The sequence below is a fragment of the Genypterus blacodes genome, unplaced genomic scaffold (genome assembly GCF_046128005.1).
Source record: "Genypterus blacodes isolate CSIRO-AG114 ecotype Tasmania unplaced genomic scaffold, CSIRO-AGI_Gbla_v1 ptg000021l_1, whole genome shotgun sequence".
Lineage (NCBI taxonomy): Eukaryota > Metazoa > Chordata > Actinopteri > Ophidiiformes > Ophidiidae > Genypterus > Genypterus blacodes.
The window spans coordinates 7747234-7774075 of NW_027466834.1; the positions used below are offsets into that span (position 1 = coordinate 7747234).

Consider the following 26842-nt stretch of genomic DNA (forward strand, 5'->3'; position numbering starts at 1 on the left):
AGCAGCTTCTTGTACTGTGTATCTGAACAAGCTAAGCTGAGTGACTGACAGCTGCGGGTGTGCACTGTGTGTGTGTGTGTGGGTGTGGGTGTGAGTGAGTGCTGTTGTGTGTATATGTATCCAAGCAGTGTAGCTGAATGCTCACACGCAGTGATCCAGGAAGCCAGAAAATTTTCAACAGCGCACTGAGCTCATAGATTCGGGGATTTTCTTTTGCTCGTTTGTACGGTTCTGCAGCTCTAGTTTTGCTGTGATTGAGTGCAGTGTTCTGAGGGAGAAGGGAATGGAAAGACTTGAAATCCACTGCACAGTGTGCCTCAGCGTGTGTGTGTGTTTCTTAATATTTGTCTGAACCAACGAGCTTGATACTAGATAGATACTACTATTTCCAGACAAAAGTGACGACAATGAATTGATCTTATTTCTTAACGCTGCCTTTCCTCCTCCAAGGCAGACTGTAAGACTCTGAATACTGTTCAAATTGACTATGTTTGCCCAGGTGTGCTCAGACTTTAAGGATATCTGCTGGTAACTAAGACCTGAGGACGAAGCTGAAAAAGCCTTTTGTGTACCTCATTTCCTCTGACAAATGAAGCCCATGCATAGCTGATGAATGAAAAAGCACAGAGCTGGTGACATGTCCATAACTGAGAGAAGAGAAGATGTTGTAGTAGTAGTATGGAGATGGAGGAGGAGGAGGAGGTGTATGTCCCCTTGTATATCTCTTGCTTTCTGTCTTGAGTCATTGTATATGCGCGAAGTCAGACATTTTCGTCCGCCTCAAGAGTTGTATCAAGCTCAACATTGCCAGCCACAGCCAGACTATTGTCCAATGATATTCACTTACCATGGCATGGAATAATTACCTGCCATTTCCAAGCCTATTTGTGTTACATATTGAATGCCTTGTTTTGAAATGCCTATAGCTATTTTGTTAATCATGCCACGCATTATTACATTAATTGCATCTGATTAAGTGGTTAATTAATAGATGCCACCCTACTGGTGTTTGAGCACACAGATGCAAATGGAGACATTGAGAGATTAGAATGAACGAGTTTGTTTGTGAGACAGAGAAAGAGAACGCAAGGGTAGCCAGGCATTAAATTCAATTGACTAGGCCCTGTCAATAGCACGGCTGAGGACCATTTATTCGGGTGCCTTCGCATAGGTTCCTTGTCACCCTCTGAACCTGATGAATGAGAAGAGGAGAGGCGAAGACACAGAGAAAAGCAGAAATACAGGGAGAGACAAACTTTGACCAACACTGCTATCATTTTTAGCTGAATTTAGAGCATTCAAGCACCAGCTGTTCAGGTAATTGCAGTGTGCTGTTGTGTAGCAACTAATCAAGCCTTCTTTGAAGTGTGACCATGGCACACAGCAACATTGTGCATTTGCATTTGGCAAATCCATGCATGTATATACGTACATGGAAATGATTTGATGTATGTTTGTGTTGTTTACTTGTCAGTGCTCTGATTGTGTGTGTAACTTTTTGAAATAAGATCATAAACGCACCTTCAAAACAAGGAGAAGCTACATCCGATTAGTTTACTCCTCCAAATTAGTACAATATACAACATAGAAGTAAACCATCAGCAGCACAGTGTGAGTTTGTTTAGGCACGTTGATTAAAGCTCCAAATTGACATAAAGCATAATTAAATAAATGTAATCAACCTACTTAAAATAAAGGCATTGAGGAGTTTTTCGGCATCTTTGCTTTGCTTTGGGTTAACAAAGACTGAAGCATTATTTCTGAGATGAAAATGCGTAATTGCAGTCTTAGTTACCCTAGGTATGTGAGATGTATATCTATTATTACTGTAAAGCTGAGATTGATAGAATTATTATAGTTATGAAAGTATATTTTTCCATTTTTCAATTAATTTGCTTAGATACATATTGGATAAGAATATAAAAACTAAACAAAAAAGATACCCCAAGAATTTTTAACATTGGAAACTTCGGCATCAGGAAAACATCAAAGCAATAATAAGAAAAACCTCCCTTTTATATTGCATTGCATTTAACAAAGTAGCCAAAACAGCCCTCTACCCATCCCCAGTCTCTGTAGGATCTTGAGGCTTTTCACAGGCCAGATGGGATGTACAGTAGTATCCCTTCAGCATGTTTGGTCCTGTCCTGGGCTCTGTTCCCAGCTGTTTGCTTTCCATTTATGGCAAATTCTCCCAACCTGAACAAAAAGCATCAAACACTAAATATGGAAACTGACACTGATGTTGTTTTTTATTATTTCTTGTTGCACAGCCGTAGCAGATTGCAATTGTGCACCAAAAACTAAATGAAACCACTGTGGGGCACTGACAGAGTTCCCACACAAGCAGAGGAGTCATGCTGCACATCACATCAAGTTCTGGCTTCACGAGTTGTCTGTCAAAGATTCAGTGGAGTCTCACTGGAGTAGACATAGAAGATGGAGAGAGAGAAAGGCACAAGTGGAGAACTGACTGAATTTTCTTTGATTTGGAGAGTAAAGCAAAGAGGGGGGGGGAAATCTCAGCACAGCATAGCAGCCCTCTTCAGATGCTGAGATAGAGTGTGAGACAGGACAGAAGGAGAGATACGAAAAGGAGAACCTGAGCAGAAGGGAGATATAAAGTGAACAAGCAGGAGAGCAATAAACAGCTCTGACTGGAATCAACTCTCTCACAATCCTCTTTAAACGTCCCCTTTTGTTGTTGTTCTGCTCCTCCTTACCTTTTCGTCCTCTCTCCTTATCTGTACTTCCTTCCTGCCTCGCACACTTCCACCAGCTTCTTTCCTGTATCTCCTTTATTCAGTTGTTCCTTCCTGCTTCTTATTCTTATTCCATTTTTATATGCAGATGTACACACACGAACACGCACACACACACGTACCCACCCACACATTCACATCCTGTTACGCTTCCCTTTTAAGTTTCAGCAGGCGCTGTTTTCCATTCCCAACAGGCTTTCAATGTGCTTCATTATACGGCATTATTGATGGCAAGTTTGCTCATCTACGCAATGCCATTAAACTGTCGGCTTTTTTTGTAACACAATGTATTAACGGCTTAATGTCCTCCCATAAATTACCTGACAAAGACTCTGACACAAATAACCATGCGGCAGGGTTCTCGGGTAAAAGACATTTTCAAGTACAGATGGATTCATCAGTAGTGGAGTAATCGGCTGAAAAGCTATTAACATCACATTAATTCCTTTATTAGGGATATTGGAAACAAATAACTTTTCTGAAGGATTCTGACTCAGAGCGTATGCATGGCTGTTTGTGATGGAATAGCTGCAGGAGGCTCAGGAGCGGCGGTTTTGAGTTTCTCTCTCACTTCACTTTTGTCCTCTGTATGTCCTTTACATCTTCTTCTCTGAGCTTATAACAGGTTTTGTCTCCCACACTGCCAAGACTTGATTGTGTTGCGACACCTGAAATTATCTGTTTGAATGAAGGGTAAGTTAATGAGATCAACTGTGTGTGTGTTTGTGTGGGTTTTGTGTGTTTGTGTGTGTTTGTGTTTGTGTGTGTTTGTGTTTGTGTGCGTGCGTGTGTGCGTGCGTGCATGCTTGATAAAGAGAGAGAGAGAGAGAGAGAGAGAGAGAGAGAGTCTCCCAGAGCAGAGCCGGTTTATATAATGAAATAAATCTAAATCCCTTTTTCGAAGTACATAAAGCGAGCGACTATTATATTGCTCTTTTATATTCATATCTAGTGATTCCCAAAAGAGCTCATCAAGCTAGCACAATTAGCTTAGCGTCACAACTTCTGTAACATTTGTAAGTTTTAGAAGGCTGCTGTAGCTCAGGGGAAGACATGGGCCACATTTCAAAGCAGATAGTCCAAAGAATGAATCCCATATGACAAAATCCAGGTCAGGAACCCAACAGAAACAAACAAACCGTGCTCGCATAAGCAGCAGAGCAACCAGATCAATTCCATCAACACTGCAAACAGCGTAAAAACACGGCGAATCATTTAAAATTACATATTGGTTAAATACTTTGTAAATCGTTTAAAGTGTTGCTAACAGTTAACCTATAACCAGTTAATCATTAACACCCCTAATTTACTCTAATTGCATTCTGGGCTTTTCATTTTGCTGAAAACTTGTCTGGAGTTGTGTGTCCTTCAGTGTTGATCACCCATGTGAGGCTTGCAGAGGTTGTCACTTTCTCTGACAACTTCGAAATCCATTTAATTTGAAAATCTATTGCATTTGCACATTTTGTATTGACACCAATTCATAATTCATAATTCATTTACCCATATCTATATTCAATTCAGTCAGCTTGATGTCCTGTGCAGTCTCCCAGGTAGGAGACCTTGATCAGAGGGTAAACCTTCAGGGGTGGTATACGGGTGAAGCATGTGTGAATGTGTGAGCAAAAAGATAATTCATTGAAATTTTCAGATCAAGCATATTGCTCACTTGTCCAGCGTGTGATTTTATAGATCAGAACGGTTTCACCTTTGATCACCTTTGACCACTTCAGCTATTGTTTATCCGTATTTAGTTCTCATTGTCCCTTCAAGTCATTCAGATCTTTGTACACAAACAGAGTCGCACAGTGTGAGGACTGCAAACAAACGGGCAGAATCTGAAAACTGTTGTCCTGTGTTGCTCAGTGCACATTTCGGTCCAAATATGCTTGATGAGCTGGCGTGCAGTAGCTGCGTCTCCCTCTGTCTATGAGGTCAGTCATCATTGTTGTCTGCGACTGCGTTGAGTCTTGGCAAATAGCGCTGCACAATTAATCAACCTGGCTTAGAACATAATCGCAGTTCAAACTGTAATTACGCGTTTCGCAATAATCGTAATGTGATTTTATTTTTTTTACTAAATTGATTTTTGTAAATTCATTTGATTGAATGTTTGATTAGACAGTTTTGCGCAGTTTTGTTTATAATTTTACAATTGTTAATTTCTTTCAAGGGAGCCCTTTACTAGGCTGTTTGGTGAATTATAGTGGAGCGACATGATGAGAGTTGGCGCGCGTGTGTGTGTTTACGTGTGTGTTTGCTCTAGCGTGCCTAGATGAATAGTCAGATCGCTCCCCTTGCTGCTCAGATGGCGTCGCCTGTCCACGTCCCTGCCATGGAATGCTGCCATACTCCAGTTGGCACAGGTATCTACCGTGGCAGAAGCAGGACACCAGTTGTCCCTGTGTCGAGTTTTGACACACTCCCCAGTTCTCTCAGCACTGAGTGTGTTTAAACACCATCTGTCCTTAGTGTCATCTCCTCCCTGTTCTGCATCCCTCGACATGCCCACTCCACAAATCCTCTTTATTGATTTCAAGCATCCCTCGGTTTTCCTCACACCATCTCCATCACTTCATCCTGTTCACCAGACTGGACGGTGCAGTTTATGCTCTTCTTACCCGACGACCCCACTGTAAACTCCTTCCGACTACTCTCAATAAATGTCTGCTTCTCAGTCATCATCACACACCCTGCTTCACACACACCTCCCATCTGTTCCCCAACACTTCACTTCACTTCCTCACAAGCCCATCTGACACTTCTCATCCCTCCAATTCCCCTTTAAGGATTTAGGGGAAAACTTTTTACTTCAAAGGTGAATTAAAGGTGTTAAGTTATATTTTGTATATATTTCTACTATACTATATACTATATTACCTTGCCGGATGCTTGTTTTCTCCACTATCTGCTTCCATCTGTTTCTATCTCATCTTGTCACTAAACAAGTTTTCACGTTCACACGCACGCACGCACACACACACACACACACACACACATAAACAAAAATTCCCAGAAACCTATTTGAAGTGCAGCCAGTAGTGGTCACGCAGCAAACCATGAGACACTTAAGACGAGACTGCCAAAGGGAGATAGAAAACTAACACACCAAACTCTGTGCGTGTGTGCGTGTGTGTGTGCGTGCTTGCGTTTGCAGTTGCAGAGTGCGAGAACAGATTAGCACTTTATGGTTTATATAGACTTTGATGTAGACACTGCAGTTTCGTGATAAGTTTCTGAACTGGCCACACACACATACACACACACACACACTAAAAAAACTTCATTGAAAACTCCTCTGTAGACATGACATTAACACAACCTGAGCGTGTTCTGGTTTTACCGTGTGTGTGTGTGTGTGTTTGTGTGCGCGCACTGACATTAATGCATTTTTTGTAGCTGTGGGGGTGTTTGTGATTCCCCACTTGAAGCGAGTGGGATTGTTGATCCGTGGTTTCTGCTACTCAGTAAACAATGCACTCAGTGGAGTGAGATTGAATTCATATTAATCAGAAATGTCAAGACCTTCGTTTCCTAGTAGGTTAGCCCTCATTTTCCATTTACCCGTGAGTCCAAAGCATCTCTCTTTCCCTGTTATTGTCTTTACTTTGTTGACCTGCATTTGCATGCCCCAAGATAGTGTGCTTATCATTCTGCAAAACTCTCACCATGATTTTACACCCGCTAGTATCTTCATCTTCATCTTCTTTGTACACTTGTTGTAGATTTTTCTGTGCTAGTGTTTATGATTATTATTGCATTTTCTTTGCTCACTTATTTGTGATAGTTCTCAAGGTCACACAGGATCATGGAGCTAAGGCTACATGATCATGCACAGTCCATCTAAGCAAATCCATATTAAAACACATATGGTAGCTGCAAAAAAGGAACACCAACAGGAGGATCTGGGCCACAATGTGGCTGTCAGGGAAGCTGCGAATGATCTCTACATACATCATTACAAGTCTGTTACCCCTTACTTAGACCTCCAAGATAACAACACATACAAAAGATGCTATTTGGCCAAGTTAGTCACCTTTACCAGTTTGATCCTTAAGCTACCAGCTAATACAGAGTAGCTGCCCACAGAGATGTTGGAGTGCAACTCTAGGTTTGCTGCCAGCATTCACCTACATGTAGATAATAAATGACCTTGTGTTTGCTCTAAGTGCACACAATGCTGAGCAATACAAATTATAAACATCTGGGGGCTCATGAACATTTTACTAATGGCTGGAGGCAGGATTTGTAGTTTTATAACAGCAACCTTCACATGTAAGATGCTCAACCTATCTACCTACATGTTTACCTTTCTCTTCCACTTCTAACAGGTCAACATTTTGTAAATAGAATGTACCTTCATATAATGTGAATGGCTATTATACTCAACACATACAGGGATATACAGATCTAAACATCAGGACAGTCGCAGGAACTAGCTCAATTCCAAAAGTACAGAATGAGACAGACACAAGAATGGGCAGGTTTCTGAACAGAAATATAGAAGGAAACTCAAGGAACTGTGTCTGCTTCTCTGTGTGCTATTATATGTATGATGATCATCCAAAAGCTGAGGCGGATGCTATATTCCAATTAAAATGTGATGAGTCTTTCCAGTGTAGTTAAGTGTAACCATAAACACTGAAAAGTTGTGCAATTATGGCCAAATTGTATATAAGTTCATTACATAACATACCTGCAGCAGTGTGGAGTCACAGCGGATAATTGTGCTTTTATCACAGAGAATTGCAACGCTTTCGATATTAATGAGTTTAATAAGGGCATATGGATCCACAGTCACAGCTGCATTTCTCACAGGTGTCTGTTTTAGTAAATTGAGCTCTTGTTAACTGAAACTTGAACTCACTCTATCACTGACACCTTGTTAATGCTGTTTTACAGCAGGGTGAGGGAGGGAGACAAGAGTGTACCTGTCTGCTGTCACCCTTTGTTAAATTTGAACAAATCACCCTATGTGGACCGGTTCAAATGGAGGGCTATCAGCGGGCTGAGTCATAGTCTGTGGACTGTGTCACACTCCCACAGCACAGCAAACAGTGAGGTACTGTGGTTTCCAAAGAAGTGCATATGGAGGGAGATTCACTTTGTCTGCCAGCAGCTGTGGCTCTATTAAGGTCTTGGCTGAATGGATTCATGGCCATCTGCTCTGGACCAAGACACACAAAGCGAAACTCTACAGCGCCAATATCTGTAATGTCTGTCTGGATTCAGCTCTACATGCTCTACACGCCTACAACAAACACCCTGCAGCACAGGCACGTACAAATGTTAGCAAGGACACAGAACTCCAGACCTCCTATAGAACTCTATAATGGGTGTTTTTTTCTGCATTTATGAACACATCAGGCTCTCTTCCCTGAAATCAACATTGTACAGCTGTTGCTCAGTCATAGGTTGTTGCAAAAAATGTTTTTATTAAGATAAGAACATTTAGAGACTTAATAGTCCACAGGGAAACTTGTCTTGGACATACACAATATCTGCTTTTAAGAAAATATAAAATGCCACTGCATGCCAACAGCAAATTGCACATTGCTCATCGTACGACACCCCAGTGGTGGTCATAATAATTTACAAAGTGTGTGCAGTAAGAGAAATGCAGCCTTGGCAATATAGAATCATCATAAAATGCACATTTGTACAGTTAGATAAAAAGTAATGCTGCAGGTGTTAGGCTCTAGCTATCTTGCCATTTGGGCCTTTGATGGACATGGGGACAAGGGAGTTCTAAAAGGGTTTGAGGCTGCACTTGTGGACTCTGACATGTCTGCCTGAGGGGAGAAGCTGCTACTCAGGGTGGAGGACATGAGTGGGATCTGAAATTATCTTCTGGGCATGTCTGATGATTGATTTTCATGGCTGTCTGTGTTAGCCGGGTACTAGCAACAAGCTTTCAAGTTTACACTGAGTTTGCCAAACTAGGCTGAGATACCATACAGTAGGGTGCTCTCCACTATGGTAAGATAGGACCAACACTTTCTGGCTGACAGCAAAGACTCTCAACATACAAAGGATGTGTAGTTGTTGTTGGACCCTAGTTCAGAGTGGTGTCATATTTAATGTGATAATGATTTATCAATTTCAAATTACAATAATTAAGGTCTTCCATGATGAAAATAGTAGTAGTATGGGGGGGGGGGGGGGCGCGAAAAACTTCCGATCTATAAAAGGGGGGCGCAAAAGAAAAAGTTTGGGAACCACTGCCATAGAGCCTAAGCATTATTCTGATCATGATCTGTTTACTTGGTTTGGCTCAAAATCCTGGAATCTATCATGGGATCATGGTGTATAATGAGCGTGGTTACATTCAATATTTTAGAGCTGTATGTGCATTATCTATATCTTATAATGTTTCAAAATCATTTGCTAGGAGAGGTAGCAAAAGAGCAGAAGAAAGACATGGAGGGAAAAAAATGCCGTGTGAGACAACACCCTATCAAGTTTGATGTCAAATAATGTCACTGTGGCCCTGAAATACACACCGACACAGAACATCTTCTACAAACTTTGGCAGAGAATAATTCAGCTTTCATCATTTTTAAAACAACGTTGAGTGTAAAGACTGGAATTGCATTGTATTTATAGGTAGGTTTTATGCATTTCTTTGTAAATAGTCAAAGATAGTAGGAATAACATGCAATAGAGGCTGCATCAGTGTGTGAGTGAGTGAGAGAGAGAGAGTGTGTGTGAGGTAACAACGATTTTTAAGTAGGTTCTGGACTCTACTTCCAATCCAGTGACAGTGTGGGGATGAAAGATCCAATTCACCACAACAGAGGGCAGTTTGTGTTTATGCCCTTTATGAATATCTTCAGCAGAGCAGCAGGGCGAGTCTCGTGCTGTGTATGCGTGTGTGCCCCATTTTCCAGGAAAACTAGTTCACCATCACAGTATCATCATTTCTGTAAACACTGGCATACCTATTGTACCTAATGCTACTGAAATGTGATGTTATCAGATTGCCAATATGTTGCTTATTGCTCATAAGGTGACAGAAGCACAGAAATGGTGTAATGAATCGACGTGTGGTACTGAAGTGATAAGAAAGAGTGTAGAAACTATTCACTTCGCAGCTCATTGTGTAAAGGCAGTCGATGAAAGGCATGTAGCACCATTTTTCAGTTAAAAGTAAGGTTCTTTTGTTTTGAAAGAAAGAAAAGAAAGTCTAGCTTAAATTGCAGTGTTGCTTAAATTGTGATTCCTATTTAACCAGATGTAATAGCACTCATCCAGGTACAGCAAGACATTTAAGAGTTCACTAAATCCTCACCCAGATGAAGGGGGATATGACGTGCGTTCTTGGACGTGGTTAGTGATGCAGTCATATGCATTGTGGGCACAGCTTGACAGCAGTGTTGTGCTTGCGTTTTGGGTACAGTGAGTGTGTGTGTATGTGTGTTTGTGTATCCGGTTCACTGATGCTCACTGCTTTTCAGACCTTCTGGGCTCGTGACTCCTGTATCACCACACCAACCTGTCAGTTCGGCGTCTCTCCTCTCTCTTCCTCCCTGCCTCCGCGTCTCTCGTTCACTCTTTCTCTCTCTCGCCGTCAGCTGATGAATGGACCCCAGGTGATGTGCAGACAACAGTTGTAGCTCCTCGCGCTCTCTTTCTCTTACTGGGAATTTGAGGGGTGAGTTATTTCTCAGTTAGACATCACCACTCACGGGAGAGCTTTTCAGGTTGTGAATGGTGGCCCTTTCATCCGATTATCAAATGGAGAGTGAGAGTGTTGTCCAAACTTCTCTCACTTGTCAATAGTTGTCTTCTGAATTGTGCTTGTGATCTGCAGGTGGATTCATCAAGTTGTGTTGCAAATGATATATGGTGATGATGATTTGGCAAAATAGAAAACATGAATTAGTGCCAATCAATTCCTTTACATACACGCATACATGCATGTTACATTACATGTTGCAAGTTTAAACGCATTCTCTAATAAGCAGCATACACTTTACTAACATTATGCTGCAACATTAAACATACATTATATTTTACTATATGTATGATATGTATGTAGGTAATAGTGTATAAACACAAGTATGTAAGTAAAAACATAATGAGGGAGTTTGGAGGCAAAATGTTATTACACAACATACATACATGTACAAACATTATGACCTCATATTCACTAAATATACTTGTCCGCTATAGCCTGCGATAATAGCACTCCATCATCATCATCGTGAACAGCCCTTGTTTAATTCTCCTTGTTGCGATTGCTGTTATATCTAGAAATGTAGCGTGAGGCTGTGGTATAATTATGATTTATGTCAACAGTGAGGCTGTTTTTTGATTGCTTGTTCACTGAAGTGCTGGTACCTAAATGCTCCCTCACCAGAATAAATAATTATTACTCTCTCTCTCTCTCTCTCTCTCTCTCTCTCTCTCTCTCTCTCTCTCTCTCTCTCTCTCTCTCTCTCTCTCTCTCTCTCTCTCTCTCTCTCTATTTGATGTCTCTATTTGTTGTTCATGGCTACCTCAGTCTTGCATTTGCTGAGTTCTACCTGGCGAATGCTAAACACAAATCACTGCTCTGATCCCACATCCAATTTCTGCAGAAGAAAAACAGTTTTCAATAGGATTAACTACATCATCAAAGGCATTTTCAATTTCTTCCACATCTGTTTTTACTCGTTCCATATTTCTCACTGCTGCAGGAAGGATTGGTGCTTCGTGTCTAAAGATATTGCAAGGCAATGTTATTTATTCCAGCATCAAACCAAACATTCATTGGGTCTGCCTTGATGACTAATCGTAGAGTGGAGGTTGTGACAGAAGTAGAGCCAGACGCTGCGCTGCATTTATCCTGTGTCAGTCAGGTTAGGAGATATAGTGATTTGATTTCATGATGAGACTCTAGTAGTTTTCAGCAGGACCTTAATTAAACTGCACACCAACTTCACCACTGAAAAGACGCAAATCCTACTGCGCAACTGGACTGTACTCTATTTTGCCTAGTTGAGTGTCTGATTGAGTGGAGAACCAGATTATAGCTGTCTTTATCTTCATGCCACAATGATGAAAAATGCATTTAAAACATTCATTTGATCTAGGACTTGGGTGCTTATTTGAGTGTATATTTACACTGAGGTTGTGCCATTGATGGCTATCTCACAGAGAGGCAATCATTTAGAGAATGCTTTTGAGATGACATCATAGGCTCCCGGGCAGTTGATTTGTCAATTATTAAACCATCTCTCAAGTATTTTTCCTGATATATGGACTTTTAATGCAGGGACCTTCACACTGGAAATCATTCCTTTTGATCTGTCCCTTTGATTTGGCACTGAAATAAAGCTAATATAGAGGCAATTTCTATGCAGTCAGAGAGAGTGTTGGAGTGGTGCAGTGGAGGCTGGGACTGATGATTCAAGGGGGATGTAGGTGTGTGGTGTCCCTGAATTGTCAGTCAGCTTTGTTTTAGTGGCTGTGTGTATTTATCACCACCCTTAAGTGCTTTCCCAGAGTGTCTTAAGAGCCATAACTCTTACTAATGGAAAACAAAGACCAGGCCAAGACAGGCAGGACACAGCATCCCTCCTTTTGGCTCGTATTTGCTTACACTGCTTGTACTTTGTTTATAGTTGCTTGTAAGGAGCTAGGCAGGCAATAATCTATATATAGAACTATATTATAATAATAAAAAATATGTATTTGTTAAGCACCGTTCATACAAGAAATCAAGATACAAGAAGCTCAAAGTGCTTTACCATTAAGAAACTACCTGCACTTCATATATCAGCACTAATTACACATTTAAGCTGTGTGAGTTATTGTATTATTTTAGATATGCAGATGTCTACATATCACCTCTACAAATGAAGACTGGTCAAACATCTGGAACAATGCAAAGTCATGAGAATGATGAATGTGAAAAGGGGTGAGACAAAGAAGATGGAAGGATTTATGGATAAACAAGTCTTTGTCACTAAGCCTGTTTACTGCTAAACAAATACATACAAATACAAATTATTCGACTTCTGTGCATGCTTCATAGCATGCAGCGAAAAGAAGATTTCAACTGCATGAATGCGTTTCTCTCTAGCTCCCTGTTCCTCTGAGCATTAACATGATCTTGTTAAATTTAGTCACCTTTTGAATGCTTACTGTCAGAGCAAAACACTGAACTCAAATGTTTTCTCTTTATAAATGTTATTTTCTTCTTCTCTCCTAACTACTTCAGGGAACATATGCACACCCACACACAAAACCTTGAAACATCACAAGCACAGTATTTCTGTTCATCCTCAATGTATTATTTCCTTACACAATATCATTTCTATATGCTTTGTCCCACCAATTTGAACTTTTAAATATCTCTGGGCTCTTGTGCTTTTTAACCATTGTTAAACTTTGTTATTTATTTGGCCTGTGTTTTTTGTGTGTCAAACTGTGCTGTAATTAATTGCCCTATGGGGATAAATATACTTGCTTTGTATTTGATTGTATTGTACTGTATTGTACCCTGAAATGTATGCTACATATACTGCACACTTTTAATTATTAGACATTTTAACATTGTGGATTACCCTTTCCGTCACATTTAAGCTTAATTTGTCAACCTCCAGAGTCTGTGATAAAAATTAAAAAGAAAGGAAAGGAAAGAGAGAGTATATTGTAGCCATGGATGTTTTCAAGAGTGATAGTCTTTTTTGTCGGTATAGCAGCAGTCTAAGATTATGGAGTGGGTGGAATCGTGGAGAAAATCTAAACCTCCACACCAGCTGAGTACATGACAACTGAGGCACTATAAATGATGATATTTTCGAGGCTCAAAGGTTTTTCCCAAATCAGATTCCATCAGAAGGATGCACTACAGAGACATATTATTTACAGCGATTGCTATTAGGATGTAATGATGATATCAGATGATTTAACTCAAATGTTTTTAAATTACATGCTGTAGCTTTAATCTAATGAGTCGTTTGGATTTTAGCCAAAGGAAACAGTCAACATCTTTCTTTCTTTTTAAAGCTTTAATGAGCCACAAAGCAATAAGACACATTACCTCGTAGTTATGGAGATAGATAAGGGGTTCAGCATTCCCAGCAAGCACAGCCAGAAGTTCGCAGATGTCGCAGATTACCAAATCTCCAGCTTGCCACAGTCTCCATGTTTGTTTTCATGAAATATGACAGGGTCATAATGCCACAATGGACTTGCTTGGCCGTTCGAACTCAAGCTGATTAGACATCTGGCCAGACTGAATTAGAATGATGTTTTTTCCTGATGTCAGGCAGGAGATATTTTTTTTTTTAGCTCCTCTCTTTTGAACAATCAGAATATCAAACAGGCATGGGGTCTAATAATGTGAATGTTGGACAGGCTAGTTTATGTGCACAATAGCCTTGACCACAGATCTCTCTCAAATGGTTCTTTGGCACCTGATCTCAGCATGCGAGGCTTGTTGTGACAGATGAGTTGTGTGAGCCTCTACAGGTAAATCAATCCAACTACTCTAATGGCAGTGTTAATTCAAGCTTGTGTTGGCTCAAGGGCTTAAATGTCTATGGGTGTCACAGTATGATCTATCTGCACAAATGACCATTATGCAGCCTGTGTGTGATGAAAACTGCAATACAAAAAAACAAGGTTAGAGAAAGCATGGACAGCACCATAAATGTCAGCAGCTACTTTCTTTCATCTTCTTATCCAATGACTTCTGACTCCCTACATGCCAGCTCCATCACTTAGAAGAAGACAAAAATATCTCTTTATCGACACACTGAACAACACATGGGATCGCACATGCCGACTCCCCTCTGTTCAGCTCAAAAGACTATTTTTGACTCAGTATGTGCACTGAAAATGAAGCCTGAGCAGCTATTTCTCTCCCTGCTGCATGTGTACACCTGCAGATGGAGATTTTCTAAGGACATACAGAGAATTTCATCACTGTGAAGCACTCAACCTTTCAGAAGATAATTGAGTTCAAGCAAATTTGAGATTATTATTATTATTGTGTGTGAATGTGTTTTTGTCTTTTGGGCAACAGGATTGCACAGTGGGTAACCATGGTGCTTCCTAGCTGTCCCAGACTAGTGGTCACTCCTGCCCTTGCCTTTGACATTGAATGGCTTGTTCAGCTTTGGAGGAGGCATGTGTGGACTGCTTATCTGTCAGGATGTTCTTAAGATACTGTTTTGCTGTGAATTGGGCAGTTAAGTACACTGGTTTATCTGGTTGATCACATTTTCTGTCGCTCTGACCTGTTCCATAATTTTAAAACAACAGGGGGTTTGGGGGTGAAACACAATGCTGCCTGCATCAGAGGAAAGAAAATCCTTTCAAATCCCCCTCCAGTACATCTGCAAGGAAAATGGCTTGTTTGTCAGTTTATGTTTTGCTTTGGTTTGATTTTATTTGATATGGGGCTGTAACAGCGGTCCTATATTATATTATTCTATCAGGAAAAGGGCAATGCAGCATTATTTTGTTTTTCTGAATGTTTTCTCGATATCATGACACATATTGCAAGCCTCTGTAAATAATCGAGGGGTTGTTCAGATTTACATAAATTCTTGAGAATTGCTCATTCCTGGAGGGATTGGAATTCATGCAATATACCAGCAGGATCCACAGTATAGAGTACTGGCACATAGTATTGAGATTAAAGGTAATTTAAAGGTTTTTTGCATCTTTGAAAACCATGTTATGTTGTGTTTTAGTGTTGAGTATGTTGTTGTTTACACATAAGTATTGTCTTAACACCCAAACTGGTTGTTCAAATATTGCATGAAGTGATTTCAATAGCCAAGATATTCTAGACTATGTCCGTCTCTCACACTGACGCATTTTCCAAACAACTTAGCGGCAAAGAAGAGTGGGTCAGACATCCAGAGTTGAATATCCGACCCTGGCTATCTTCTGGGTGACTCATCATATTGTCTTGGAGCGCAGGGTTCAGCCTCTGTTGCAAGTACGGATATATTTATTTCTAATTCAGGGCAAACTATGAATAAATGCCATACTAACTGCAAAACTAAAAAAGGGCATGAAATCCACAACTACCCATGCTGCATTTGAACAGTTAGAAAATAGTGAACATATTCTTAGGGTTTACTGGTCTGAATTCCTTTGAATGCATTTAGTTACAAGAACCTCATGAAGCTTCGTTCCTGACCCTCTGGGCTTTAATGAAACATTCTCCACCCTTTTGTTGTCCATTTTCTCCTGACCTTTCCTTTATCGAGAACACTGAATTGGCTTTTCCATCACTGATGCCTGCTGTGTCTTTCCTATTCACATGGAAAATGCCGTGGATTGTCGGCCGCAGTGTCTAATTGACCTTGTATCTCTCTTCTTTCCTCATCAACTAATAATAACGCACACGTGTGTACACGTACATAGAATACTACACTCACGTGTGCAGTGGCACACACATGCAAATCCACACATTTGTGTCTCAATTGGTGTGAAGGTCAAAACAGCCACTAGTAGTAGATGAGCAAAATCACTGTGTCCCTCTCCTCTTCCAATCAAACCCCTCTCCCGCTGCTGTAGGAACCCTTTAATTACAGTCCCCACTTTAACAATGTGAACTTGTTAATGATGTTCCATATTCTTACTCGCGCGCCCTCTAATTATGTCCCCACTCTTCAATAACACGGTTGTCAGTGGAGCAAGTGCCAGAGGTCCCATACCCCTCCATGTGCATCACTAGAGGGACGTCTAATCGGCGGCCCCCCCTGCCTGACTATGGCCTTGGCAGTGGATGAAGGGCATTAAAAAGAGGTTACACACATACACATAGACTACCCTCCTACCCCACCATTCATCCGAGCCCACTGACCTGAAATTTACCCCCTCTCCTCCTCTCCCTGATTGTCTTTCCCTCTACATTTAGTAAGACACATGAGTGCTGCTCTAACCCCCATTGGCTGAATGGGGTTAGACTGAGTCCGGCACTGCTGAACAGCTTTTACCAGAGCGACTTGGAGAGATAAATATGTCCCCTCTGCCCCCCAAACACCTCATCAATACAGCTATATTTCTTTCTCTACTTAGTTCTCTACGTCTTTCTCCCTTGTTTTCCTGCCCAGCCTGGTCTTCTTCCAGCCGCCTGTGCGTTTCTTCACTTCCTCTCTCCATCCTTCTCTACGGGTATCTGCTTTTTGACAGGCTGTGCAGTCTCCTGGGCTGTCTGGCAGAATGGTGCTTGACCCCTGTTCAACCTCGGCCATAGTACCACACACTGTTCATTTATCTCTAGCGAGCCTGTGTGAGGCAGCTTCTTGTTCGATCAGGGGCAGCTGATTTTGAAATCAAACAGGATCATAGCACCTTAACGAATGAGAAAGAGCACAGACTACCAGTGTTTGCTAGTTTGTGAAAGGACAAACTAATGTCATCACACACACACACACACACACACCCACACACACACACACATAAAAAAATATGACATACTCTGCAAAGCTGGCCCAGCAATGCATTATGCTACTGATAATATGTTTCACAGTAATTTAAAATGAACTGCCATCTAGAATCAATTTGACATATTGACATTAATTATTACAGTGAATGAAGTCTCTGGTTCAGCTGCAAGCTTTATAACCCCTGGAATACCCTGGCAGCACATCATTCATAAGTAAGCATACTAACATAGAAACCAGTGTGTACTTGCTAGACTATTTGTGGATGCTTTGAAGGGGCAGAGCAGAATGTATTTATGGGTGTTGGCGAGATAATGTGAATGGAGAGCACAGCCCAAAACGCAAAGGAAAATTGAGTGTGTGATTATTTTCAACAAAACTGTAGTGGCGTGTAAATAATGATCCGCTGACAACTAAATAAAACTTCTCAAGACTTCAGAATGAAATGATACCAAAGTTTGTATTTAGTCGTAATGATTAGATCTTATAGTGGTACTCAAGCAATTTTACAAATCTTATCTTGTGATTGTCAGTACAAGAGCCATCCGTGAACATGATTATTCATAATAACTTAGTAATGTATAAATGTAGAAGGTCAGAATGTGGTTGGCAACACAGTTTTTTGCCCGTACGATGGACATTGTCTTTTTTTTTTCCAAATAAACATTTGAAAGGAAGTTATCTACTTGTTCCTGTGTGTGAGAAGAAACACTAGTGCCACTACAGTCAGGTCACTTATGTATGAACTAGGTCAGTGACTAACCTCTATATTTCAGCTGTCGAGATCATGATCACAGTGTTTCAATAAGGAGCCGAGCAAAGGCCTAGAGACCTGGTAAGTGAACTCCAAATATCTCCAAAACACAATGTCGGTGACCTGGTTCAAACCTTGAATAATGACCTTCTGTCGTCAGAATATCTCTCCTAATGTGGGAAAACATTTTTTGTCTATTTTGTCTATCTACTGGTCCAGTTTGTATGGTTATTTTGAAATTTGGCTTTTAAATCAAGGTCATTTATGTAATACAGCTTTTGGTTGGGTGAATGACATTGTGCATACACGTTGCATTTCATTAAAATTTACTCTGGATTTGAGACTGCCACATAAAAACCTGTTGGATTTATATTGTAACTATGAATGTCTGCTTCCATGCACTCACAGATAGGCTGCCTTTTAAATAGTGAGAGAAATATAGACAAAGTGTTTCTATCAATGTCTGTAATTAATGTACCCAATGTGGCAGATTGCGTTGTCTATGTAAATGGCGCCTTATAAGCAGCAGCATCCTGAGTGTGCTGATCTCAAATGTGCAATGAGTCATTTCATCAGAAATAGGTCTGATGCCAGCTAATGTAACTCATAATGAAGAGAGGCCATATGGTCAAGCACTGATACTTTGCTGTCACAGTAGAGAGGTTTGCAACATTTGTAGCTATAAAGACAAGACCTGGCAAGCATGCGGTAACTGTCTAAGTGGCTGTAATGAGCAAACGAAGACAAGTGATTATAATGAAGTACCATGAAAGACAAAAGAGAAGAGGCTGAAAAGGTTTTCTTTGTGATTGGGGATTGTTGATACACAGCAAAAGAAGCGAAAAGTAGAATGACACTGAATTGCATTTTTTGGCAAATGCCTAAAGGGATTTGCTGGTTTAACAATTGATTAGGAAGCAGAATGTGCGATCATACCGGCCTTTTATCCAAGAATTTCCTGTATGAGTAGGAAAAATCTAAACAAGCATATATCAGCAGTTTTGTAATAAAATTGGCACAACAAACAGCTTCACTATGTAGATAATCAACACAACAGCTGCTGCATGGTGCGAGTCATGGATACGAATATGAATATGGTGTTGTAACTGGGAGGTGTTAACACTGGCTTTAAGTGAAAGGCCATACTGTGCCTTGTGAGAAAATAGTAAGGTGACTCCAGCACACCATGTGATTTGTGCATGATCACCATTAAGTAAGCAGTTTAGTCAACCGCAGAGGTGGGGGCCTTGTGTCACATGACTTGACTTAAGTCAGACTCTAGTCGCAAATTTGAGAACTTGCGACTTGCTTGACAAACATTAATAAAAGACTTAACTTTGACTTGGTATTCATGAATTGACTTAGACTTGAGACAAGTGACTTCAAAGGACTATTTTCTTTTTGAATATTTGCATTTTTTGAAAATCGGGCATGGCTCATCAACTCTTTCCTCACAGAGCAGACAGGTGCATTCACTATTACGGATCCCAGGGCATACTTCAAGGCCAATTGTATTATTTCAATGCTGTGTAGGGTGAGACTTACCAAAAACTGCCATTAGATCCTTAATAATGCTTATTTTAAATTGCGAGGGCAAGATACTATCTATTTGATATATATATCTATATATCTATTTTATATAGCGATAGAGGCAAAATGTTCTTATATTTTTAGTGGTGTATACTCTTTCTCTCTCTCTGTCTGTGTGTCTCTCCCTCTGCCTCTCTCTCTCCTTTTTTCTTTCTGTCTCGCTCTCTCTCTCACTCTCACTCTCACTCTCACTGTCTCTCTCTCGCTCTTTCTCTCACACACACACACACACACACACACACACACACACACACACACACTTAGAACCATTGACAACAACATAGCCTTTGATTGAAGGATTGATTGTAATGTAATTGTTGGTTGTAGTTGCTGAAAGACATTGAAGCAGTGAATACATTTTGTGCGACATTAACGTTAACATTCACTGCTGTAAGTCTTGTAACAGCTTGTTGTTGATGTTGGCTAATGTGGATATGGACATGACAAAATAAAATGGAAAAACATGGCCCATAAAAGTCAGGCATGCTTGAAGAATGCCGTACAGTGGCACACTAAAACCATTATACCTGTATAGTTTGAGTGAGTTTTCATGGATTGATGTAATGTTTAGTAAGGTCAATAATGTTTTAGACATTTTTAGGCTATATATACTGTCTATATATATCTTTATACAATATTCAGTTGTATTTGTCTTTGATGAAATAGTTTTTAATATATTAATTAATTCATTACTTAATATATATGGTAATATATAGACTGACTAGTCCAAAGCAAACAAATAGGGGGGAACTTACACAAACATCAAACAGCTAAGAAACATAAAGATATCTCAAAATAAACAAAGTGTAGGAGAAAATAAACTACTACTGAAATAGTCGTCTTTAATAAAGTATAAAGGATAACAAAATCAAACTAAGAGATTGGATAACTGTAGTCGACCCCTCAATTTACCCGGCTGGTGGCGCCTTCCACTTCCTGTGGGCTGGCTTTAAAAGGCCACCACTTCCTGCCTTCCCGCCATTTGCCAGTGGGGCTCAGGTACAAGGACGACAAAAAAGGTAAGAATTCACTAAACTTAACTAAATCGTGTGCACCCAACTAAGCAAACAAATATAGTGTGTAATATATGAACATAACATACTAAAACATATACATAACATGTAAAATCTGATTAAACATGCTGATACAGCCACATGTCAAATATCAGTAAGATTTTTAAGGTGAAAGGAGGCTGCACCAGTCTTCACTTCACCACTGCCGTTTAACTCATTTAAATTTAATTTAGCAGAATTTGATATGACTTCACTTGCTCAATTTATAGCAAGGAGGATTTATTTGATTTCCTCGAGACTTGAACGTCAAGACCCTAGACTTGCTTGTGACTTGCACATTTGTGACTCACTCCCACCTCTTAACAGTCCTTTACAATCCCTTTGTACACACGTTCGAATCAAATTCAATAAAGCCTCATCCTTCCATATTAAGGCTGTGTATGAAAGAGCATTAACTATTGTTGCTTGAACTACCTTTTTCTTTGAAAGTGGAAACTATTCTGGTTTGGTCTAACAATTGTGAGTCTATTGTCTATTGTCTAATTGTTAGGACTGTCTTCCCCAGCTGCTCTCTCTTTCACAACCTGGGATCTAAATTTTAGATTTTAGATTTTATCCACCTGCCCTGAAAATCCAACTCAAAGCAAAACCTTTGTCTTGCAGTCCCATCAGTAGTAGCCCTTTATTCCAATTGGCATAGACCATTTAACATCCGGAAATTACTCCAAAAGCATGTGCCTCCTTGTAGCTTATTAACTGTGAAAGTTTGAACACACAGCAACATTTATATCACATATGGCATAGCATTGCTACTACTGTTGCCAACCTGTTTTATTGTTCAAAATATGATGTTCCATACATTTAAACAAATGTTGGGAGACAAATGCTAACCAATGCTATAAGGTCAAAAGTTGTGTTTGTTGCATGTCAGAGTTAACAACATTTTATGGATCGCTCCTCTATGCAATGTGCAGTGAGATTATTATACAGCTCCACCTTGTAGTAAATTGTCTAAATGCATAATGTATCATGGCATTTTAAAGCTGCTTATGAATGCAGCAGCAGTAATGCTTAAGCTGTGCATAGCTCGTTGACAAACCTGCAATGGTCAGGGAGCAGCCAAGTTTGACACCATAACAGCAGGTTGCAACGCACTTCAAACTAAGCTTCAGTGGTCATTATATTACAGGAGCATTTTACACCAAGGCACATACAGACATAGTGCACCTTTACACAGTATATGCCACTTTACTGAGTTGGAGTTGCATTGCTCTGTGTCGATTAAGACTGGCTGTTGCAGCTATGTCCTTGTGTCAGGATCATTGCTGTCTGCCGATACTATTTGGCGGGGAGCTGTGGCTTTCTTCAACCCAGGCATCTCCATTAGATACTGTTTGTGCATGCACAGCTTTATTGTTCTGATTTTATACAACAGTGCCCTCAATATCCCATTTGCTACCTCTCGATTCACTTTTTTATTTATACCATGCTGCCTGCCTTCCAACCGCCTTCTTTTCCTTTGCTCTCCGTGCAGACTCACACCAAGCAGGACCTGCAATACAAAAGATATTAAATCAGATTTATTGTCGAGCAATAGAACAATATCTGACCCAGGGAAATGCTGCCAAACGAACTCCCCAGAGCCATACCTCCCCCAGTCTTCTATGCTTGCCTTCGATTGGGTCCCTGGGATTGGTTACATTCTTTGTGGAATGAGACCACAGTGGTATGGAATTAGGGTCAGTGAGTTTATTTGTATTTTATAGTGTATTTATAGTGAGTGAGCATTGGAATGACTAGCCGGGGTCAAATGTTTATAGATATGTTTTTAAGAAGTGTTTGACCATTCCTCATAATTTACCCTGTCATTGGTATGTGCATTTTGAAAGGAATTTCATGACTCCATGTGAGGATGCAGATGGTAAGCCACAGAGTGAACAATTGTCCGTGATTGAGAAGAAATAATATGACCTTAGACATCCTAAAAGGCTGCTATAAAAATAGAAATTTAGTTCCTCAGCTCTTCTAAAATGGGATTCAATTAAGAGAATCGAGTGGCTAGAAAGGACATTATCTTCACTGTTAACCTTTATCCATGTGTGATTTATAGATCACAAACGCAACAAGACAAGTCTGTTTTACAGCTGTATCTGGAACAGTAGAGAAGGCAACCTTGTGAAGGCTGAACACTTTAAAATTGAGGAAAAACCTGACAAGTTTTTATTTAAGCGTAAGGGGCTGTGAAGGCAACGGTAAAACACTACCATCACATGTAGGCTCACCGGGAGCCTTTGCCGCTATAAATGGTACCACTTACATAAGTATATAGTGACTTCCAGCTTCTGACTTTCTGAGCCATACATGTGGCAGCCAGATGCTCTTTCTTTTCCCCCTGCCTTTTTCTGTATATTGTTACTCTTTATTGTACATTTGTACGGTAGCTTTTAAGTTTAGACGTTGTGTGGATGGAGCCACTGTTTAACCGGGGTTTGTTATCTTCGCTACGATCGTGTTGTTTGGCCAGTGAAAGGCCAGAAATCTCCAAGGAACTAAGGAGCCCTTACAGTGGATGTAGGGCAGGAGAGAAACACTCAGGCAAAGGAAAGGAGATACAAACCATATCTGCCTTCTATCGATATGCTGAATGTGAGATTGCTCGTTACTGAGATCGATGAGCTAGCAGCACTGGTGAAGAGACAGGGTTATGTGTTTCACTGGGGCATGGCTAGAGCGTGTCCGACGACATATTTCAGACTGTCCAGGCTGATAGGAACTGTAGGGAGAGTGTCAAGAGGAAAGCAGGGGAGTTGATATTCATGTCAACAACAGAGTGTATAACCCTGGACATATTACAGGGGTGCAATGTACGTGCAGCCCGGGCATTGAACTGCTAGCCATGAGTTTATGTCCATCATTTGCCGAGAGAATTCTCACATGGTATTACCCTGGTTGTAAACATTCTGCCCCCAGTCGATACGTTGCGTGCAAATGACATCATCCACTCAGTCACTGCAAGACTACTGATGCAACACGCTAGCGCCTTCATCGAGATCTCTGGGGACTTCAACCATGTTACTCTGGCTGCTACTCAGTCCACATTCACTCAATAGGAGACTAAACCAACTGTATGCCAATGTTAAGGAGGCATACAGATCCACAGCCCTCCCTCCCCTCGGCAGATCACACTACAACCTGATTCATCTCCTGCCTTGTTTAAGCCTCTACTCCAACAGCATACTGTGACCAATAGGACTTTGAGGAGATGGTCACAGGAGACCAGTGAGGCAAAAGGTGGCTTTGAGGCTACTGACTGGGATGTGCACATTGGGACGAGGGTACTCACAGCTCGTGCAACACACCTGTGTGGTGTTCTCCAGTACATCTTCAAACTGAGCCTGGAGGGGGGGGGGGGCCTGTGCTGTGGAAGACATCCTGCTTGGTTCCTGTGCCCAAGAGAGAGCACACTAGCTTGAATACGAATAATGAATACAGACCGGTCGTTCTGACCTCCTATGTGATAAAGTTCTTTGAGCGGCTGGTCCTGTTACACCTACGGCCCCTGTTCAAGCCATCACTGGACCTCCCGCAGTTTGTCTACCAACCAAAGGTGGGAGAAGAGACATACATCTTCTCCCCTGGTGTCCTAGATTGTGCACTACCTAACTGGAAGGCCCAAGGGAGACAGGGATTTAGTGGACAACTTCATTGAGTGGCTTGGGAATTAGCTGTGTACATGAAGGGCCAGGGGTAGTTAGCTATATATGGTTTAGGACGCTGAGGTCATTTAATGTCTGTAGTATATGAGTATGTTCTACTAGTCTGTCCTGGCCTCTGTACTACTGTCACACTGCACATGTATATACTTACTGATTGAGTGTTGATTCTCAGTATTGCCATCCTTTCTTTACGTTGTTAGTGTGCACTGTTCTTACTTTGTACTGCGATCTTCTAATGTGTGCATCAACTGTGTGCAACATAATTTCCCCGAGGGATAAATGAAGTGTTATCTTCTAGCATCATAGTGGTGTACTTATTCACTACTTCAGTGTGGATGACTTTGTAAGCTTGACTTCAATTCAGACATCAGAAAGCTGCTCACTTCAATCCAGAATTATTTGTCTCTCTACATTCAGATCAGCATATAATACTATATTTCTCCATGTTGTCCTTCAGCTGCGTACATCTCCTTTCTGTCATTTAACCATCTTTTGATTTCATTTAACGTGCTTAATGCATGCTGTCCTTTTAAGGAAATTGTGCTTCCTGGGTCAGATGATGGAAATGCCGCCTATGAAATCATTTTTAAAATGTAACAGCCTTGATAAAAATAATCTGCAACTGTGAGCCATGACCAAACCTGGCTGATAAGAAAACGTTCACAATGTAAAATGTATAAGCCTCTAACCGCTCCCTGCCTTATCAGCAACTGATTCTTATTCTCACAAGCACACTGTCTTCAAGAGTGTGTGCACATGCATACGTTATGTACATTTCATGTGTATGTGTATGTGTGTGTGCTGTCATCAGCTATACAGTGCCATAATCAATATTCAGGACTGTGTGCCAGGGGTCAGTCTGCCACATCCTTGTTATGGTTCTCTGTCCTCAAGAGAGGCTCAAGAGAGTTCTTGTGTTTTTGCGGTACAATCCCCACTACGCAACACACACTGATGCTTACAACTGTCCTTTTGCTTTGCTAGTTAGTATTCATGTCACCACAGAAGGTGAAAGGCTGCTACCTGTCAGCCACACTGTCTACATACTGTATGGACTTGTGTATCTGAAGGCAGACAGATGAGGATACAGAGCAGCATGAAAGAGAGGAAGTGGATGTTCATGTACCTTATGTTCATCAGATCCAACCTCAGGTCCATCAGCAGAATCAGTTCTGGCCTTCTTATCCAAGGCAGAAAGAGGGCAACAACTGCAATCGTTCTGGCAGTCAGGGAATGGCTGAAGATTAGGGGCATTAGGGTAGAGGAACTTTTCTTAGAGTTTAACAAGCTTCACTTCAGGTTTATATCATGATTGATTCTGCACTCAGAGATTTTTTATCCATCCATTAGAGCACAGGCTGCAGCATGGCAGCCATCCAGACATGGACATTAACATCCCATCTCAGGGCCAGAGACAGTGGGAAGGTCAGAAGGGTGGGAAGGGACAGAGGAAACATTTACTTCTCTATTCCAATTATTTCCATACCGCAGCACTGCTGTATTTAATACGTCCTATTGTCGAAGAGTCGACTGACATCTATGACCCACGTCTATTGTGGGAAACACAGTTTTAAATGTTTGAAATGCATGATACAATAACCGTATTAACATGTGATCACACAGGTGCAGTAGATTGAGAAAACGTTTAGCATTGGAGTGGTAATTATGTTGGTCAGGGTTATCCAGTGTTTTGGTAAAATATATGACAGGTTAGAAATTATTCTCAATTATTAAATATGGGTTCTTTGCCTATATTAATACTAATTAGATTACCATGATTACATCTTTGTTGTTATCTGACTGATAAACCACATGTTTATTTTCCAGGTGTCATAAACATAACCTTATAAGAACTTTCACCATCACCTTATTATAGCAAATAAACTTCTATTAATTACAATGTGACAGAATAATGCTCTGTGTGATTATAATGGGATCAGAGTTGGTAAACCTGTGTGCAAAGACAGCTGGGTAAAGGAAAACAATGGATGAATCAAGAAAAAAAACAACAGGCTGTCACACTGTCAACTCTCACTGTCTGTTTACTGAAGCTAAGCATAATGAAACACTGGCAGATTCAACATATCACATAGCATCACACAGCCATGTTCTCCTTTTCATTAACACTCTTCTATCATTTGAACTGAATGAGTTATGAGTTATTTAGTTCTGATAGTTAATTTTGCCTCATGGTACATTTCACCGTGGTTACATTTTACTGGCGTGAATTCTGTAGACTTGATTTGGTTGATTTTGGTTGATCTGCTTTTGTATTATGTCACTCTTTGTGCACGGGCATGTTCTTCCTTTCTAGAAATGTAACATAATATGTGTAAAAAGAAGAAATATGTGTAACACGTTGATAGCTTCCATTTAAGGTTTAGTCATTCACAGCCCCAGTGTATAGAGGGAAACAACAGTTTGAAGCCTTTCCGGCTAATATTCTCTACATTTGTCCTGGCTCAGTACAATAGAGCAATTGAGCAATTTATGTTGAACATAAATATTCAAAGGATTGTGCATTCATCATTGAATATTTTGTGAATAGGACTTCTTCAGTGGTACATATGTGGGAAACACTCTCTTGCTCTCTTGTTGTATCACAGAA

General features: G+C 40.6%; 1 protein-coding gene across 1 annotated transcript in view; it reads left to right on the forward strand.

The window, feature by feature from the left end:
• Positions 1–5037: 5037 nt before the first annotated feature.
• Positions 5038–26842, forward strand: part of cdh13 (cadherin 13, H-cadherin (heart)) — a 220585-nt gene continuing 198780 nt past the window's right edge. Inside the window, exons 1-4 of the mRNA XM_076142035.1 lie at positions 5038–5128; positions 23489–23589; positions 23752–23853; positions 23973–24125. Coding sequence (XP_075998150.1) covers positions 5038–5128; positions 23489–23589; positions 23752–23853; positions 23973–24125 — 447 coding nt within the window. The remainder of the gene's footprint in view (positions 5129–23488; positions 23590–23751; positions 23854–23972; positions 24126–26842) is intronic.